The sequence below is a fragment of the Lynx rufus genome, unplaced genomic scaffold (genome assembly GCF_022079265.1).
Source record: "Lynx rufus isolate CCGP_SWC_20201006 ecotype Redwood Valley unplaced genomic scaffold, mLynRuf1.p SCAF_4, whole genome shotgun sequence".
NCBI lineage: Eukaryota > Metazoa > Chordata > Mammalia > Carnivora > Felidae > Lynx > Lynx rufus.
Window position 1 is genome coordinate 8,647,156 of NW_025814856.1, and position 17,298 is coordinate 8,664,453.

At 57.8% G+C, this 17,298-nt stretch overlaps 1 protein-coding gene across 3 annotated transcripts in view; it reads right to left on the reverse strand.

Annotated features, from left to right (window-relative positions):
- Window positions 1-17,298, reverse strand: part of CACNA1A (calcium voltage-gated channel subunit alpha1 A) — a 211,479-nt gene that overhangs the window by 63,966 nt on the left and 130,215 nt on the right. For 2 of the 3 annotated variants that reach the window (XM_047094938.1, XM_047094939.1), the window contains exons 13-20: window positions 17,121-17,233; window positions 16,842-16,973; window positions 16,476-16,548; window positions 14,092-14,209; window positions 13,821-13,888; window positions 10,662-10,768; window positions 7,749-8,564; window positions 30-493 (exon numbers count right to left, since the gene is read on the reverse strand). In XM_047094938.1, the coding sequence (XP_046950894.1) occupies window positions 30-493; window positions 7,749-8,564; window positions 10,662-10,768; window positions 13,821-13,888; window positions 14,092-14,209; window positions 16,476-16,548; window positions 16,842-16,973; window positions 17,121-17,233 (1,891 nt within the window). Of the gene's footprint in view, window positions 1-29; window positions 494-7,748; window positions 8,565-10,661; window positions 10,769-13,811; window positions 13,889-14,091; window positions 14,210-16,475; window positions 16,549-16,841; window positions 16,974-17,120; window positions 17,234-17,298 lie in introns of all 3 variants that reach the window. The other variant, XM_047094940.1, reaches the window with a different exon arrangement.

The following is a 17,298-nucleotide window of genomic DNA, read 5'->3' on the forward strand; positions in this document are numbered from 1 at the left end:
TGTGGAGGCGAGGGGGGCGGGGGTCTCACCTTGGACGACGGTGTGGTTGAGGGGGGGCGGGCAGGCCGGGGGGATGTCCACCGTGGTGTGGTCGGGTTTCCTGGCAGTCTTTGCTGAGTTGGTCTGTGTGCTGCTGGGGTTGGTGACGATAAGGCTGTTCTCGGGGGTCTTGGGGGGGCCGGGGTCGGACGGGTCCCCCGGGTTGTTGGGCGCCCGGCGCCCGGCGGCGTTCTGGGGGTTCGCGGCCACGGCGGGCGGTGCTGGCGCGGGGCCGGGGTCGGTGCTGTTTCCGGTCCTGGAGGGGCTCTGGGGCAGGCCGGGGCGGCCGAGGCTGTCGTGGGCGCCGGCCGACCCCGCGGTGGCCAGCTTGTTGTTCCTCATGTTGTCAATGTCCTCGGCCAGCGGCGGGTCCTGGCGGCCCAAGTCCTGCTGGATTGGCCGGGTGGTCGACAGGTTGGGGCCCGACACGGGGACCCCGGAGCCCTGGTTCTCTCTGTAGAAGGCAGGCCAACGAGAAAGGACCCGTAACGGAGTTAGAGGAATAGAACGCATGTTCTGGACCCCACCCCAACTTTCTGCCAGAGCCTGCATTCAGCCTACAGGCCCCCCATTAGCTCCTGGGCAGGACTGGGGCGCACGGTGTTTTCTGGAGTGGCTAAAGGAGACACGGGGACACCATCCCTCTAGGGGTACAATTGCCTCGTGGCTTTACATGCCTGCAGTATTTACGTCCCCTCCCAAAATTCCGGTTTGGGGGAGCACTCAATATAGGCAAGTAAACAACATAAAAAATAACAAAAGTAATAACAGCAAACACCTCAGTAACACACAAGCTCGCAGGTGCCGTTCTAAGCACTTGACTTCTAACCACCCGTGTCCTCAGCCCCGCGAGGCATAATGACTGGCACCGTTTTACAGATGAGAACACTGTAGCCCAGAGAGGTTAAGTCTGTTGCCCAAGGCCACACAGCTGGTAAGTGAACTGGGTAATTTTTCACGGGGATACAGGTGTGACGGGCAAAGGGCATCCCAGGCAGAGGGAACCCAGCCGGTGCAAGGGTCCAGAAGTGGGGACAGGCTTGTTGAGCTTCAGGAGGCTGGTGCGGCTGGAGATGGAGAGGGAGGGAGACGTGGTGGGTAGGAGTCTGGTGCCTCAGTTACTCAAATAATTAACACTATGCAGATGGACACGAGAAGAAAAGAGCCTGAGCGTTCGGGGGCACGGGGGGAGGAGACAGAAATGTGAAGGGTCCCGGCTGATTTTCCACCTCGGTGCCCTCTGGGACATCAGCTCTGCGAGGCAAGTGGTTTATTTTTGTCTCTCTTGTTCACAGCTGTGCATCCAGCGTCAGAACAGGGCCTGGCACCCGGCGCACGCTTGGCCGCTTCTCGTCGAATGGTCAACCAATGCCCCCATTTCTCAGATGAGGACACCGCGGCCCAGAAATCCCGCAGGCCCAGACCGCCCATCGACCCCTGCCTCCCCCCATCTGCACACTCACCCCTAGCTTGCCAGACACCCCCCCCAGGAGCCGTGGCCCCAGGGAGGGCGGCTGGGGTCTAGGGCCTGTCTGGTGCCTCCTCGGCTGGCCCCAGCTCCGCCCGCCTGAGCCAAGTGCACCCGGCCCCCCAGTCTGCTCTGTTCACTCTCACACGCCCCCCCTGGACCCTCGGTCTTCGGATGAGGGGCCTCATCCTTCCCCAGTCCCCGTGAAGTCCATTTCCTGGAAACTTCAGGACATCTGTTGTTTACAATCTCAATGACTTCTCCCTCCAGAGGGTTCTACGATTCAGAACTTCTCTCTCTGGGGCTCCTGAAAGGCTGCCCCAATTCTGCTTCCTGTATCCTCCACTGCTCCTAATAGCTCACCCGTGTACCAGACTCCACAAAGCAGCCCCTGTGATTCTCAGAATCGCTGTGGGAAGTGGGTAGTATTGTTAGTCCCATTTTACAGATGAGGAAACCGAGGCTGGGAAACAGGAAGGGCCTTGGCCCGAGGCCACACAGCCACAGCCAGTTGGTGGCAGAGGCAGCTTGGAGCCCAGACGACAGGGCTCTGGTGCCCAGACTGCTAAACCCCTACCCGACACCCCGCTTCTCTAAGCAGTCTGAGATCTCCCTGAAGGCTTAGCCCAGCACTGACGGATGCGGGGGCATCCTTGGCACCGCCCTCATGGCCAATGGCGTAAGCCAGCCCCTGGCTCCGTCAGCTCATTAACTTCTCAAACAATCTTAGGAGGCTGGGGTCACGATGCCTCCCATTATACAGATGCGGAAACGGAGTCCTGGAGAAGCCGAGTCGTAATAGAAAACGGTTTTCTCAGGCTGTCCCCACCACACGCTTGCTCAGGACACCGGAAGTGAGCAAGAGACAGCACTTAGATCATCACACCGTTCGTTGAGCAGCTGGGAGATCAGGAGCAATCGCAGGCACCACAACCCAGGCCCGATCTGGAAACGTCCATCCACCTAACCCTTCTTCGTTTTAGTTCTGCATTTTACCTTGCAAAAGTCCAGTGTTTTTAGGGGGCGGAAGGGCAGGCCCAGCCGGGTTTCTCCCTTCTGAGTCACGAGAGTGGGCCAGAGTGAGCTGGGTTTGAGTCTCGGCAAAGCCACTCGCTCGCTGTGTGACCTTCTGGGGTTTGATTAACCTCTCTGAGCCCCGGGTCCCTTGTTTTAAAATTACGAATATAGCAGCGGAACCTTGCCTGTAACTTGGGGACTACGGTGGGGATCCTAGAGCCGATGTGCCATGTAACCATCGGCGAATCACTCAGCCTGTTTCTAAACGGTCACCGGGTGGGCGTGGTAACTTCCCTGAGTCGCTATGAGGAACACATGTGTTACCGGGCCGAGGGCCGGGTTTTAAACCCGCTGGGTTTAGAACCTGTTTGGGACCAGTGACCCTTCATCCTTCCCAACACCCCTCTTTTGGAATAGGAACGTCTGCCCCACGTCTGTCCCCCGACTGTATTCTGGAGGCAGAGAATCTGTCCTTCCAGTTTCCCATCCACAGAGGGACAGGGATTTGGCCCCCAAATGGATCTTACCCAGAGTCTCACCCACACCCGACTTAGAGGATGAGACTTAGGATCTCCGAGCTGGTGCGGTGACGGACAGGTTTAGACTTCTGGGGATGCTGGGATGGGGAGGTGAGTATATGCCGCCCGTGAAATGGACACACATTTGGGCGGGGGGGCGTCAGAGGGCGGACGGCAGTGGGTCGAATGGTGGCCCCTCAAAAAATATGTCCAGATTTTCCTAACAAGAGAGAGCTATCCCTAGCACAAAGCAGGCTCGGGTGAATTTCTATTTCAAAGAGAACCTAGATCCCTCGGCCACCGTGTGAAGAGGTCACACTAAGAGAACACAGCAGCTGAGACCATGGTGAACCTCGTGGGGACGTCAGCCTCCCGCCCGGGGCCGGGAGCCCCTTGTCTGGATGGAGGGGCTGCAGGCGTTCTGTCCTGTTTGGCTCCCTCTGTCGACCCTGTCTGCTGTAGAGCCTTCCTTCCGAGCTCAGCCTGCAAGGCCACTGCACATCGATCTCCAAGGAGAACTCAAAAGGGGCAGAAAACTTTGAAGTCAGGCCCCTTCCCCCTTCCCTCTTGGGGACCTGCATCATCTGCCCGGAATAGGCAGCCGGTTGCATAACCCCGTCTGCACCGCGTGCCTCTGCCAGCTAATCACTTCAGCATCCTTCTGCCAGGGGCGATGGCCACCTTGCCTGGGGCGTGCTCAGGCCCCCAGGAGCAGAGGACGGTCCTGCTTCCCTGGGTCACCAGGCTCTAATGCCCACAACCACCTCTGCTGGAGGTGGGACTAGCATCAGGCCCATGTTACAGGTGAGGAAACTGAGGCCCGGAGAGGCAAAGGCATTTGGCAGGTGTCCCCCAGCTGGGAAAGGGCTGGGCTGGACTCTGGTTCTACAGATTCAAAAAAAAAAAAAAAAAGTTTATTTATTTATTTTGAGAGGGGGAGGGGCAGAGAAAGAGAGAGAGAGAGGAGAGAGAATCCCCAAAACTCCACATTCAGCGCAGAGCCTGACCAGGGGCTCGACCCCACGACCCTGGGATCATGACCTAAGCCAAAATCAAGAGTCAGACGCTTAACTGACTGAGACACCCAGGCGCCTCTGGTCCCACAGATTTTAAGCTACGGCACCACTTGGTGAAGAAAATGTTGCAGTGGACAGCCTGGGGGCATGGAATGGGGGTGCTGGAGCCGCTGGCTAAGGCTCACTGGGGGTGCTGTAAGATCAGGGCGTTAATGGATGGAGCGCCCCTCTTCTCCCCACGCAGGACAGACTGTGGTCTCAGCGGTCCCGGATGTCTCCTTGCTCTTCCTGGGGTCTGGGTTTCATGGTGATGGGAGGGAGCAGGTGGAACTATGGCACCGAGATGTCAATTCTGGGGTGACACAGATCTGGGCAAAAGATTTCCCTGCTCAGCCGTGTCCAGCAGGAAGAACTGCCCAGGTCTGTGACCCACAGCGTTTTACCGGGAGTCAGGGAAAGCGCTACCTTCCCTTTGGTCGCCCCGGCGTGGGGGATCTGGGCACAGAGGCTACTGAACGATGTAGAATGAATGAAATAGAATGTGCTTCTGTCCACTTTTCACCGGGATGAGCTGGGTGGGGGGCATTTAAAGCTGGGGACGCCGTCGAAGAAGACAGGAGGTGTAATCGGGGGAGCGACAGAAAGGAAACAATTCTATGTATATTGTCAATGTTTTGGAGAAGGAAAAACACAGAGTGTGTCTGGGAAAAGGTCTAAGAAATGACAAAAAGAAAAAATGCAGGTGGCAGACCCCTTAGGCAGGTCCCCTGGCTTGTCACCGTATAGAACTGAAATGTCTTTTTAGTATATCATATTCATGAATGAATGAAGGTTTCTCTGCCATTCTTTTTTTTTTTTCGTTTTTTTTTGTTTGTTTGTTAAAGCACGTGAATGCCTCGTCTTGGATTTTTTTTTCCTCTACAAGTGTCTGAACCTTCACGAAGTTTTATCTCCCATGAGCATTAGAACCTTTCCATAAGCCAAATGAGTAATGCCTCTCCTGGCCAGGACATTTGACGTGCCCATTAATAAGGGAGTAGCAGATTGGGTGCTTCGGTGGGGGGCAGCGGGGATGGGGAGGTACTTTCTGAGAGGAGGGGAAGCAGGGGCCATCTGTGGGATTCGGGAAAGCTGGGTTCTTATCCCACTGCTGCTATCGGCTTGCGGTGCCCGGGGAAAATCCCTTCCCCTCTCTGGGCCTCAGTTTCCCCATCTGTGAAAGGAAGGAGCTGGGGTGGTCACTCTAAAGGCTATGAATGCAAAGGTGTTTTTTATATCTACTGATGAGAAAATCCTAATGGTGTAAGTGACACTGATAACAGCAATAGCCATCCAGCTGACCGGACGGCTCAGTCAGTTGAGCAACTGACTCTTGGTTTCGGCTCAGGGCATGATCTCACGGTTCATGGGATCAAGCCCCACATCCTGCTCGGGATTCTCTGTCTCCCTCTCTCTCGCACCTCCCCTGCTCAGTCTCTGCCCCTCAAAAATAAGTCAACATTAAAAAAACAAAACAGGGGCGCCTGGGTGGCGCAGTCGGTTAAGCGTCCGACTTCAGCCAGGTCACGATCTCGCGGTCCGTGAGTTCGAGCCCCGCGTCGGGCTCTGGGCTGATGGCTCGGAGCCTGGAGCCTGTTTCCGATTCTGTGTCTCCCTCTCTCTCTGCCCCTCCCCCGTTCATGCTCTGTCTCTCTCTGTCTCAAAAATAAATAAACGTTGAAAAAAAAAATTAAAAAAAAAAAATGGGGCGCCTGGGTGGCGCAGTCAGTTAAGCGTCTGACTTCAGCCAGGTCACGATCTCGCGGTCCGTGAGTTCGAGCCCCGCGTCAGGCTCTGGGCTGATGGCTCAGAGCCTGGAGCCTGTTTCGGATTCTGTGTCTCCCTCTCTCTCTGCCCCTCCCCCGTTCATGCTCTGTCTCTCTGTCCCAAAAATAAATAAACGTTGAAAAAAAAATTTAAAAATAAAAAAACAAAACAAACAAACAAACAAACAAAAAAACCCAGGCGCCTGGTGGCTCAGGTCATGATCTGGCGGTGAGGAGTTCGAGCCCCGCGTCGGGGCCCCTTCATGACTTTCTTTTTTTTTTTTTTTAAAGCAGGTTCCAGGCCTAGCTCACGACCCTGAGATCACGACCTGAGCTGAGATCAAAAACTGGACACCCGACCGACTGAGCCATCCAGGCGTGCCCCCTCCGCCCCGCTTCACGACTTTTTAACGTCCCTGACACGGCCGAAAAATCTGCTCGTGATGTCCTGCGTCTTTAGTTTTAACGTGACTCCGTTCTACGTATCGGCGTATCTCGTATGCGTGAAATACACACCCCATGTCCCCGGAATGCAGCTACTGGACGCACCGAAGGAACGCCAGACCCGATCGCATATGGAACTTCACCAAGGGGCGTTCTCCACTTGGGAAAATCTCAACACCGGTGGCCACTCCCTCGTGTCACCTGAACGGCCCACAGCACCCGGAGCCCGCCAGCATTTCCAGCTGTCGCATTCCTGGGGACTCTGCACGCAGGGCCTTGCGTCACTTAACTTTGCCCTCTGGACTCTTCTCGACTCAAAGTGTGGTCCTTGGACCAGCATCAGTCTCCCCTGGGAGCTCCTTAGAAAGGCAGAATCTCAGGCTGCACCTGAGACCCAAGGAATTAGAATCTGTAGCTTAAGAAGATCCCTGGGGATTCGCGCACACATTCAATTTTGGTTAAGCGCTGGCCTAGTGCCTATGTCATATAACAGAGCCACTTAAACACATCATTAAAAAATCAATATGATGCCCTCGTGGTGATAGAAAAGAAAACTAACGGGACATCAATGACTATAAGAACGATGTCTGTTTCAACATCGTTGGGCTCCTATATATAGAATCACCACAGGACCGGAAGGAGTGTTCCAAAGTACCAAGAACACGAGGATGCTGTTTCCCACTGGGCAGGGCTCTGGCCTGGAACAGGCCTCCAGAAGCCTGAACCCCGCTCTCCTTTCAATTCCGAGGGCCCAGTGTGGGTTTTCAGATGGCTAAAAGAGATGGCTGCCTCATTAACAGCTAAAAAACGGTCTGCATGTACCGACTACTTAAGGTGTCGGCTGCTCTTCCGGGTTTTTTCCATGAGTGATCTCTTAATTCCAGCAACGACCCAAGTGGACCCCCCCCATCTCCATTTTACAGATGGAGGAAACGGAGGCCCAGAGACGTGAAGTCACCGGCGCCAGGTCACACAGCAACTACATGGAACAGCGCCAAGAATTCTGGGGGGGGGGGGCGTGGGAGTGGGGGGCGCGGGGAATTTCTCATAGATGTTCCCAGAGACATGGCACCAGGGCGAAATGGTGGGCCTGCAGCCTCTGGCCGCGCCACCTACTGCACGTGTGACCTTGGGCAAGGCGCTCCACCCGAGTTTCCAATCTGTGACACTGGGATCCATCTGCCGAGGGGGGGTGGGGGTGGGGCGCAGGGCTGGGGGGCGGGGCGGTGGGCAGGGGGCGGGGCGTAAGGCTTGGGGGCGGGGCGCAGGGCTGGGGGCGCGGCGGCGGGGCGCTTGGGGGCGGGGTGCAAGGCTGGGGGCGGGGCGGAAGGCGGGGGGAGAGGTGGAGAGGACGGAGACGCTCCACCAGAGGAACGGGCCACACGGCGGGCGTCGTTACTACCGCTGCCACCAACCCAGATCAGGGGTCACACCCACTTACTTCCTCCTCCGGTGGCGGCGCTCTCGGTCCTCCCTGCGCGCTGCGTCCGCCTCGTAGGAGGCCGGGGGGCCGTGCCGGTGCCGCCTCCTCCGCTCGCCGCCCTCGGGCCCGTCGCCCTCGCCGCCCTCGCCGCCCCGGGCCGGCCGGCTGCCCTCGCGGTGCCGGGACCTCCGCTCCGCCTTGTCCTCCGCGCCCTCCTCGCCCGGCCGGCGGTGGGCCCGGTGCCGGCGCGGCTCGCCGTCGGCCCCCGTGCGGGGCGAGCCGCTGCGGCTCTCCCTGCTGCCCCCCTGCCGGTGGGCGTGCCTCCGGTGGGGGTCCCCGGCCTTGGCCCGCTCCGCCTCGCCCTCCCAGAAGCCCGGCTGCTCCAGGCCGCCCTCCCGCGCGTGGTGGTCCGACTCGCGGCCGTAGGGCCCCTCCCGGCTCAGCTCGGCTTCCTGGCTGCCGGCCCAGGGCCTGCGGGGGTCCAGGCCCATCGAGCCGCTGGGGTCCCGGGCCCGGTCGTGGTAGCGGGCCTGTTTCCTGAGGAAGTCCTCGGCTCGCTGCTGGCCGAGTCGCTGGTCCACGGTGGGCTCGGCCGCCCGGCTCTTGTTGGTGTTGTTGTTGCGGTTCTCCTGGGGGTCGACCACCAGCGGCCGGTCCAGGTGGGTCTTCATATCCGGCCGCAGATGCCGGGCGTACGAGGCCTTCCAGCGCTCGTCTGGGTCCATCTCGTTGTACAGGGCCTCCCGGCTGGCCAGCAGGTTCTGCTTCCGCATCTCGCTGGTCCGCTGCTCCCACACCGACTTGGCGGGCTTCTGGTTCTTCTGCTGCTCCTTCCTGCAAGGGAAGGGTGGGGGTGGGGGGTGGGGGTTAGAGCGCTGGGCCACGTGGCCTGCTCAGGCCCCACCGGCGAATGTCTCGGCCTGGGGGGCCTCTCCACCGGGGAGGGTATTTCAGCCCAACCGAGCGGCTCGGCCTGTGCCGAAAACTCAAGCTGGCTGGGCATCCTGGCCTAGCCAGGGCCTTGGCCCAGGTGGGTGTCTCCATCCAGCAGGTGTCTTTGGGTGTGACTGATGGGGAGGGGGTCTCAGCCCAGGTGGGTGTTCCCGTTGTCCTCTCCACGCTTCCTCAAATTGTAGCACGTGACCCCCTGGGGGATGTAGCCTTGATGGTCAAACTATCTTAACCTCTGGGATAAGCCATCACAGTGGACGTTGGCCTGGAGCAGATTCTGGAATCGTCCACATGATCTTTTAATTCTGGGTCATGGAGGGTCTGGGTGGTCCCAGGGGGAGCCAGGGTGGGCACTGGGGAGTCTTGGGCAGTGCCTATTTACCCAATGGTGCCTATTTACCCACAGGGCCGGTGCTGGCCAGCCTGCAGCCCAGTCTGGGGTATACAGACTTCTCTAGGGTTTTTGCGGGCATTGATAGTTTTTTGTGGTTTTTTTTTTTTACATTTATTTATTTTTGAGAGACAGAGAGAGAGCACAAGTGGGAGAGGGGCAGAGAGAGAGAGGGAGACCCAGAATCCGAAGCAGGCTCCAGGCTCTGAGCCGTCAGCAAAGAGCCCAACACGGGGCTCGAACTCAAGAACCATGAGATCGTGACCTGAGCTGAAGTTGGACGCTCAACCGACTGAGCCACCCAGGCGCCCCATACAGACCACTACCTTCCACAGACTGCACACCTAAACTCGCTTGTCTGATTATGTGTTTTCCTGGGCTCTCCTTTCACAGACACCTCTCCTCCTTCCACTTTGGCAAAGAAAGCCCCCTCCCCACCGTCCCATCATGCACTGTCCCTCGGTGTGCAACGTCCCTGGGACATTCCAACACAGGCAGAATGTGGGTTGGCTCAACGGATCTCCCTTTAAAAAAATTTTTTTTTCAACGTTTATTTATTTTTGGGACAGAGAGAGACAGAGCATGAACGGGGGAGGGGCAGAGAGAGAGGGAGACACAGAATCGGAAACAGGCTCCAGGCTCTGAGCCATCAGCCCAGAGCCCGACGCGGGGCTCGAACTCACGGACCGCGAGATCGTGACCTGGCTGAAGTCGGACGCTTAACTGACTGCGCCACCCAGGCGCCCCATCAACGGATCTCCCTTTAATCAAGATACCTGAACTCTCACCATCTCACCACCTCTGATTCACCAGGGAACTCTGTCCACTCTACCTTTCACGATGTGTCTAGAACTCAGCTACATCCATCACCATGGCCACCACCCCACTGCAGTCCCACGATCTCTTTTGTATGGACCAATGAATGTAGTCTCCAACCTGGTCCCCCGACTCCCACCCTTGTTCCCTACAGCCTGTTCCCTTGACAGCTGCCAGAGGGGGCCCATGAGCACCCGAGTCAGGTCTTGCCCCTCCTGTGCTCCAGAGCCTTCCACGGCCCCCATCTGACTCAGATCAAAAGTCCACAGCCCACCCGTGACCCTGCATGATCTGCTTATCACCTATCTGCTTCACTTCCTCCCACTCTCCTCCCTCCCTCTACTTCGGTCACAGTGGCCTCCTTCATGTTCCCTAAACACACTAGGCACATGCCTGCCCCAGGCCCTTTGTATATACTGTTCCTGCTGCCCGGTATGATCTTCCCTAAGATCCCCCTGCCTGGCTCCTCCCTCACCTCCTTCCGGTCTTATCTCCTTCTCAGCCAGGTCTTCCACGGCAACTTTATTTAAAGTCCCAACTCTCTCCACCCCTGGCTCCCCCCACGCCCCTCAGCCCCTTATTAATACCGTATCCCCAGTTGCTAGAACAATTCTTGGCACGCAAGAGGCGCTTATTAACTATCTGTTGAGTACAACTGGGCGATAGAGCAGAAGCACCTCTTCCTAAAGCTCACCCCTGTCAGGGGCTGGTCCTTGCCCCCAAATTCTTGACGTGAGGACCCCGGACAGCACTCTGGAGGTCGGGGCACTTACACAGCTATGGACATGTTGGCGGCTGACAGGGGACTCACTTCTGCCACCTCCTTGGCTTTCTGCAGGGCCAGTTTCTGGTTGGCTGCCTCTTCTTCTTCTTGTTCATCCTGAAAGACACACGGGGTCCCTGTTCACAAAACATGACCCAGGCCTTGGGGCCTCACTGCTGACCCTACTGCCACCAAAGGGCAACATGGGAAAATATTTACAAGCAGGTGTGGCCTGGGCGTCGACCTCCCCCCCCCCCCCCCCGGCCCCGCCCCGAGCCGAGCCCCGCAGACCGGAACAGGTGCCCCGTGTCGGTCAAGTGTACTGCTATCCCCTCTAGGTGCAGGCTCAGTCTCCAGCTCGTTCTTTTTTTTTTTTTTTTTTTTTCAAGGTTTATTTATTTTTTTGGGACAGAGAGAGACAGAGCTTGAACGGGCGAGGGGCAGAGAGAGAGGGAGACACAGAATCGGAAACAGGCTCCAGGCTCTGAGCCATCAGCCCAGAGCCCGACGCGGGGCTCGAACTCCCGGACCGCGAGATCGTGACCTGGCTGAAGTCGGACGCTTAACCGACTGCGCCACCCAGGCGCCCCTCCAGCTCGTTCTTAATCCTGTTTTAGGACACAGCCAGGAGAAAACCAAAGGGGAAAGAGACTCCCTTGCTTTCCCACAATGGAGACTTTTCTGCACCCCGTCTCAACGAGCCGGAAATTAATGCAAAGACCTCCCTCTCACTCTACCTTCTGGGTTAAGCTCTCCGAACCCAGACTTTTTAAAAACACGGACTAGCCCCCACATGCAGAAACCCTGGCCCATTCCGTGCACTGCCAACAGCTTCCAGAAGGGGAATCGGGAGAGGAGCTTATATTCTCGGCCGGTTAGGTTCAGAGAGGAGGAGGGTGGAAGATGTTTTACAAACACAGAAGAAGATGTGTTGGGGCTTTAAAGCCTTTTTCATTCAGCCTTCATGCAGGGCCTCATTCGTAAAACAGAAAAGCCCACAAAGAAAAAGCAAAGGAAAAGCAAACGAGGAAGGAATGGCCAGAGAGGAACCCACCAGTAAGAAGCGTCGGGCTACGTGGCAGGGTGCCTCTCCCCCTGCACTGCGATCTCTGGGGCCAGAAGCAACCTTAACCACCCCGGAAACGGTCAGATCAGGACGCTCTGTCAGTGGCCACACAGAGGTGGGCCCCGACCAGCCACCCCGTTCTCAGAAGGCCTTCTTTCCTTCCGGCATCTCACCCAGCGTTTCTCAGAGCTGGGTCCCTGGACCACCTGCCTCAGTGGCTTTGCAGATGCAGGTTCCCAGGTCCCCCGCCCCGCCCCCCGAAAAACCCCGGGCTGGGCCCCATGGAATCTGCGTTTTCAACAAGCTCCTGGGCGAGTGTCAAACACGCTCGGGCTTAAGCAACAGTACACGTGGGTCAGAGCACAAGTTCTGGACCCACGTGGATTCAAATCCCAGCTCCTTCGCTCGCTGTTAACGTCGCCTCTGGGTGCCTCGCTATCCTCACCTAAAATTTCCATTCTCCCCGGCTCTCCCACCTGAGCACTTCTCACCCCCTGAGAAACTGATTTCGTGTCTGTCTCTCCCTCCCGAATGTCAGCCCCACAAGGGCAGGGATTTGTGCCTTTTTGTTCACTGCCATATCCTTGGCTCTTAGACCAGGCTCTGCTCACGGGAGGTGCTCAAGAAACGCTTTTGAAAGACACAGTCTGTAAAAGGGGGGCTCAGAGAACTTGATTCCGGGGGGTTTCTGAGAAGATTCAATAAGACCAACACATCGGGGGCTTAGCGGGGTACCTGCCTCATGAAATGCTCAAGAAATACCTGCAGGGTAAATGAAGGAAACAAGTTGGTCTGGAGGAGAATGTCCCTACTAAATACATGATCTTGCCTTTCTCTCTCCCCTTCTCCCATGCTCCCGGCGCACCCTCTCCCCCGTGACAGCCCCTGAGGACGGGCTCTTGGAACCCGGATGAGCATACGGTTGGATTAGCCCCTGGAGCCAGCCAGCTCCATGGTGACCAGGCTCGTGGCCGTGTGCTTGGGGTAGCAGAGCCTTCCGTTTCTCCCCCCCCCCCCCCCCACCGCCAGTCAGAGCGGGGCCCGGGAAACTCTCTCTCCCCCCTGCCAGGGCCAGCAGATGGAGGGTTTGGCAACGTCCGCTCAGTTCGGTTCAGTTCCACGAACGTGTCCTGAACACCTCGAGGCACTAGAGATGGGACCATGAAGAGGAGGGAAGCCCCAGGCCGGGCCCTCCTGGGCTCACAGGAAGACTCTGCACATGTTCTCTTCACGTGATGGGGCTGTTTCCCAACACCCTCCTCTGAAATTGCAGAAAAGGTGCCAGCTTCCTTTGTGCAGTGCGCAACCTGTACAACCATTCCCAGCAGCCCTGCTTGTGGGCTCTCCCAAGGGTGTGAGCTGTGTTCCTGAAAGCAGTGTTGTCTCCTCTGTGCCCAGCTGAGACGCATCCGAGTTCCAGGGAGTCCAAGGCTGCTCTAAGGGGCATCTGACACGAAGTTTTGCTCCCTTTATTGGGCACTTACTGTAGAGCAAGAACTGTGTCAAGTACCTGACGTGCATAGTGTGCTACTGTGAATAGTAGCTGCTATTATCATACCATCTGGGGCCAGTGACTTTGCCTTTCTGAGCCTCAGTTTCCCCTTCTGCAAAAGGGAGAGAACAGCGATGCCCGGCACCGGGAGCATCTAATTCTTTACTGATGTCACTTGGGGGCGACGTCCGGCCAGCCCCCAAGCTCATGGGGCCACGAGGTGAGCCTCAGGCCCCTGTGTGGGTTTTCCCACCTGTCCCATCCCTTCAGGTCTGGGGTGGTGACAGTGCCTGCTGGCCTGGGGGCTGCACCATTCCTTGGAGAGGTCCCTTGACGCTCCCCGCTCCCTATAAATGGGCCCTCGGGTGGAGCCTGCCATCTGTTTCCTGCGGCAGCCCCGCAGCCTTACGCCCCCCCACCTTCTTTGCTGTGGAATCCTCTTGATCAGAGACAGACTATTTCAGGGGGAAGGGGCTCCTTCTCCCGGGGAACAGAGCCTCCAGGGCAAAAGCTCGGACCCTGTCTCCACCCCCACGCCCAGCACAGGGCTGATCGGCCACAAGCAGGCGGTAACTTTGCCCGAGGGAGAAGCATTCTCCCACCAACTCCACCTTGGTGAGCTCCTGGGCGTTGGCCAAATTATCCACCGCGATGGCTAAGAACACGTTCAGGAGGGTGTCTGCAGGCGCTGGAGTCAGGGAAAGCACCACCACTCGGACCCCGGGTACCCGGGCCTCGAGGACCCTCCCTCGCCGCCCGGCTGCTCCCCCAGCCCCGCCCCCGCCGGCCCCGCCCCGCCCCCGCCGGCCCCGCCCCGCCCCCGCCGGCCCCGCCCCCGCCGGCCCCGCCCCGCCCCCGCCGGCCCCGCCCCGCGGAGGATACAGTTCCCGAAGAGCGTCAGCACGATGAAGTAGATGGAGAAGACCATGCCGCCCTGCACGCCCCCCTGAGACTTGATACCGTCATACATGACCTCGTTCCAGTCTTCGCCCGTCAGGATCTGAAAGGGGACGGAGAAACACACAGCCAACCCCTCTCAGCCACGGGCCCCGCGGAGACGCCTTGGCTGCGGAGCTGGCGCCTGCCTGCGGTGGCTCTTGGGGCGTGGGAGGGGCCACCCCTGCCCTGAGGGGCTCTCGGCCTGGCTTCCAGGGAAAGGTGCCTCTGGGGGAGTCACAGGTCGTTCCGTAACTCTGTCCTGCCTCGTGTGACCAGGGGATTCACTACCGATGGAGCTGTGCCCCCCTAAATTCATAGGTTGAAGCTCTAAAATATATTTTAATGTTTGTTTTTTAGAGCGAAAGAGAGAGAAAGACAGAACGTAAGCAGGAGAGGGGCAGAGAGAGAGGGAGACACAGAATCCGAAGCGGGCTCCAGGCTCCAAGCTGTCAGCACAGAGCCCGACGCGGGGCTCAAACTCATGGACCGTGAGATCACCACCTGAGCTGAACTCCCCAACTGTGAGATCAGGACCCGAGCGGAAGTCGGACACTTAGCCGACTGAGCCACCCAGGTGCCCCAGTACGTTTAAGATCTAAACGCTCATGTGACGGTATTTGGGGATGGGGGGTAATCAGGGTTAGATGAGGTCATGATGATGGGCCTCTCATCATGGGAACTGGGGCCTTTATAAGAAGAGACACCAGAGAACTTGTTCTGTCTCTCCCCATCTCCACGCCATGTGAGGACACGGTGGGAAGGTGGCCATCTGTAAACCAGGAAGAGAGTCCTAACCAGGAACCAACCCCGCGGGCACCTTGCTCATGGACCTCCAGCCTCCAGATATACAAGAAAGAAATTTCTGGTGCTTAAGCCGCACATTCACTGGTCCTTCTGGCCTGCTGTGCCTGGGGGCAGGGCGGGTGCCAGTGACGGGAGAATGTGTCAGGCACAGGGAGGCAGGTGCTGGCAAACACAAGTCTCCCTGATGCATATGGGACGGACTGAGGGGACAGGCGTGCGTCACCCACACGCTCACTAAAAAAAAATAAAATAAAATAAAAAAATCCAACTTCCCTCCTCTGTAATATTTCCACAAGGATAAACTAAATGTGAATCAACTCCAAAAATGTCAACCCGTTAATGTGGGTTTCTCAGCCTCGGCCCTGCTGACATTTGGGGACCGGGTCATTCTCTGTTAAGGGGCCGTCCTGGGCACTGTGGGGTATCGAGCAGCAGCCCTGCCCTCTACCCACCAGGTGCCTGTAGCGTAACTTCCCCAGGGCTGTGACAACCAACCACGGTTCTAGAACTTCCAAGTGTCCTTGGGGGACAGACCCCCCCCCCCTTAGACAAGAACCCCTGTGCTCAAGACCCACCATCAACAATCTTCATGGCTAGTTTCCCTTTCTAACCCCCTGTCCAGGGGTTCTCTTTTAGAAACTGCCCTCCCCGGGGAAGGAGAAAGTGAAGTCACATTTTCCATAGATTCCCTGTCTCCCCCACCCCACAAAGAGACAGAACCCACCAGGTTCTGGTGGTCCCAGCCAGGTCAGTCCCCAACCTCAGGGCATGTGCCCACACAGATGCAGCAGTTGGTTTGGGGAGAGCACCCAGGGTCTCTTTGCCTTGGAATGTGGGATCAGGGGCATCTCCTAATCCAGGGAGGATGGGTGTGGTAACCATGCCTTATTTTCTGTATTCTGATGCTGTGACTTGGTGGGGGTCGGGGGTTTGTTGACCCTGGAGGGGGTCAGGGCCAGCTAATTCCTAGACATAATGGCCAACTTGCCCACGGTGTGCACTTTTCAAATGCAAACCAACCACCTCCTCTATGGGGCTCTTACACTCGGGGCCCACAGTCCCCTGATTTTTCCTCATCAGCTAACCCGAGATGGCCCCCACGCCCAGAGCCCCACTGAAATCACTCCAGCTAGCCACTTCTAAATCTGCTTACCCTGCCTCGCGGGATCCTTCCTGCAGAAACCACAATAAAGGCTTGTGCTCATGTTCCCCCTTCTCTGCCTCCTGACCTCCCCCTCGTGGCCCTGCGTGGCCCGCCGTGGACTTCCTCTCTTGGGATCTCCAAGTACAACAGACTGCCTTTCCAATGGCATTTACCCACCATTGTTGATTGAGGTTGCGATCTCACGGAGATCTGCTGGCCTCACCGTGCCTGAATAATTCTAAAACCTGTATTTTAAAACAGCGGGACAAGGCAAAGCGGAGGAAGAGCGATTCGAGGAGCCCCCCTCCTATGCTGAATGGTTGCTTTAGTCTCTGGCACTAAGAGGTATCCGCCCACGGGGGCCAGGTGAAGACCGTACCTGAAACACTGTCATTATTGCTGCTGGAAAAGTGTCGAAATTGGTAGGAGGAGTCCCTTCATCGAAGTTAAACCTGCGGGGAGGACACAGGCATTTCACGCTGGCCCTGCCCTGGGTGCTCTGAGGGCTTACTTAGCTCAGCATCCTGTCTCCAGGGCAACATCTCCAGCATCTCTGTTCCCCAGGACACCCTGACTGGTACCCAGGACCCCGCCCATCCGGGTGAATACACTGGGCTCCCGGAGCCACGAGGGGGGCGGTCTGCGGGACGGAGGCGAGCCTGGGTCTCTGGACGCACCAGACCCGCTTCTGTCCCCGCACGGGACCCCGGGGGAGCGGAAGTCAGGGAGTCTGCTGAGTGCTTACTGGCCGCCGAAGAGTTGCATTCCCAAAAGGGCGAAGACCACGATGAACAGGAAAAGGAGGAACAACAGGCTGATGATGGATTTCATGGAGTTGAGAAGAGAGACGACCAGGTTCCTGAGTGATGCCCAGTACCTGCCAGCAGAGCCCGGGTCGGGGAGGGGCGGTCAGGCCGGTCAGGCCGGTCAGCTGAGCCCGCCCGTCCCCACAAGCTGGAGGCGGCCCCACCCCGGTCCCCATCCCCGCCCCTGCTGGGATGCGGGGGGAGCTCCAGAGACTTACTTCGTGACTTTGAAAATACGCAATAACCTGAGGGCTCGTAACACGCTGATTCCAAAGGATGTGCCGGGTTTTATGACGGCCCAGATGACCTCGAAGATGCTCCCGATGATAACCTGGAGCAGAGAACCTGGTCTCACGTCCCTGGAAACCGTGCCCTGGCCCCGGACCTTACGGGAAC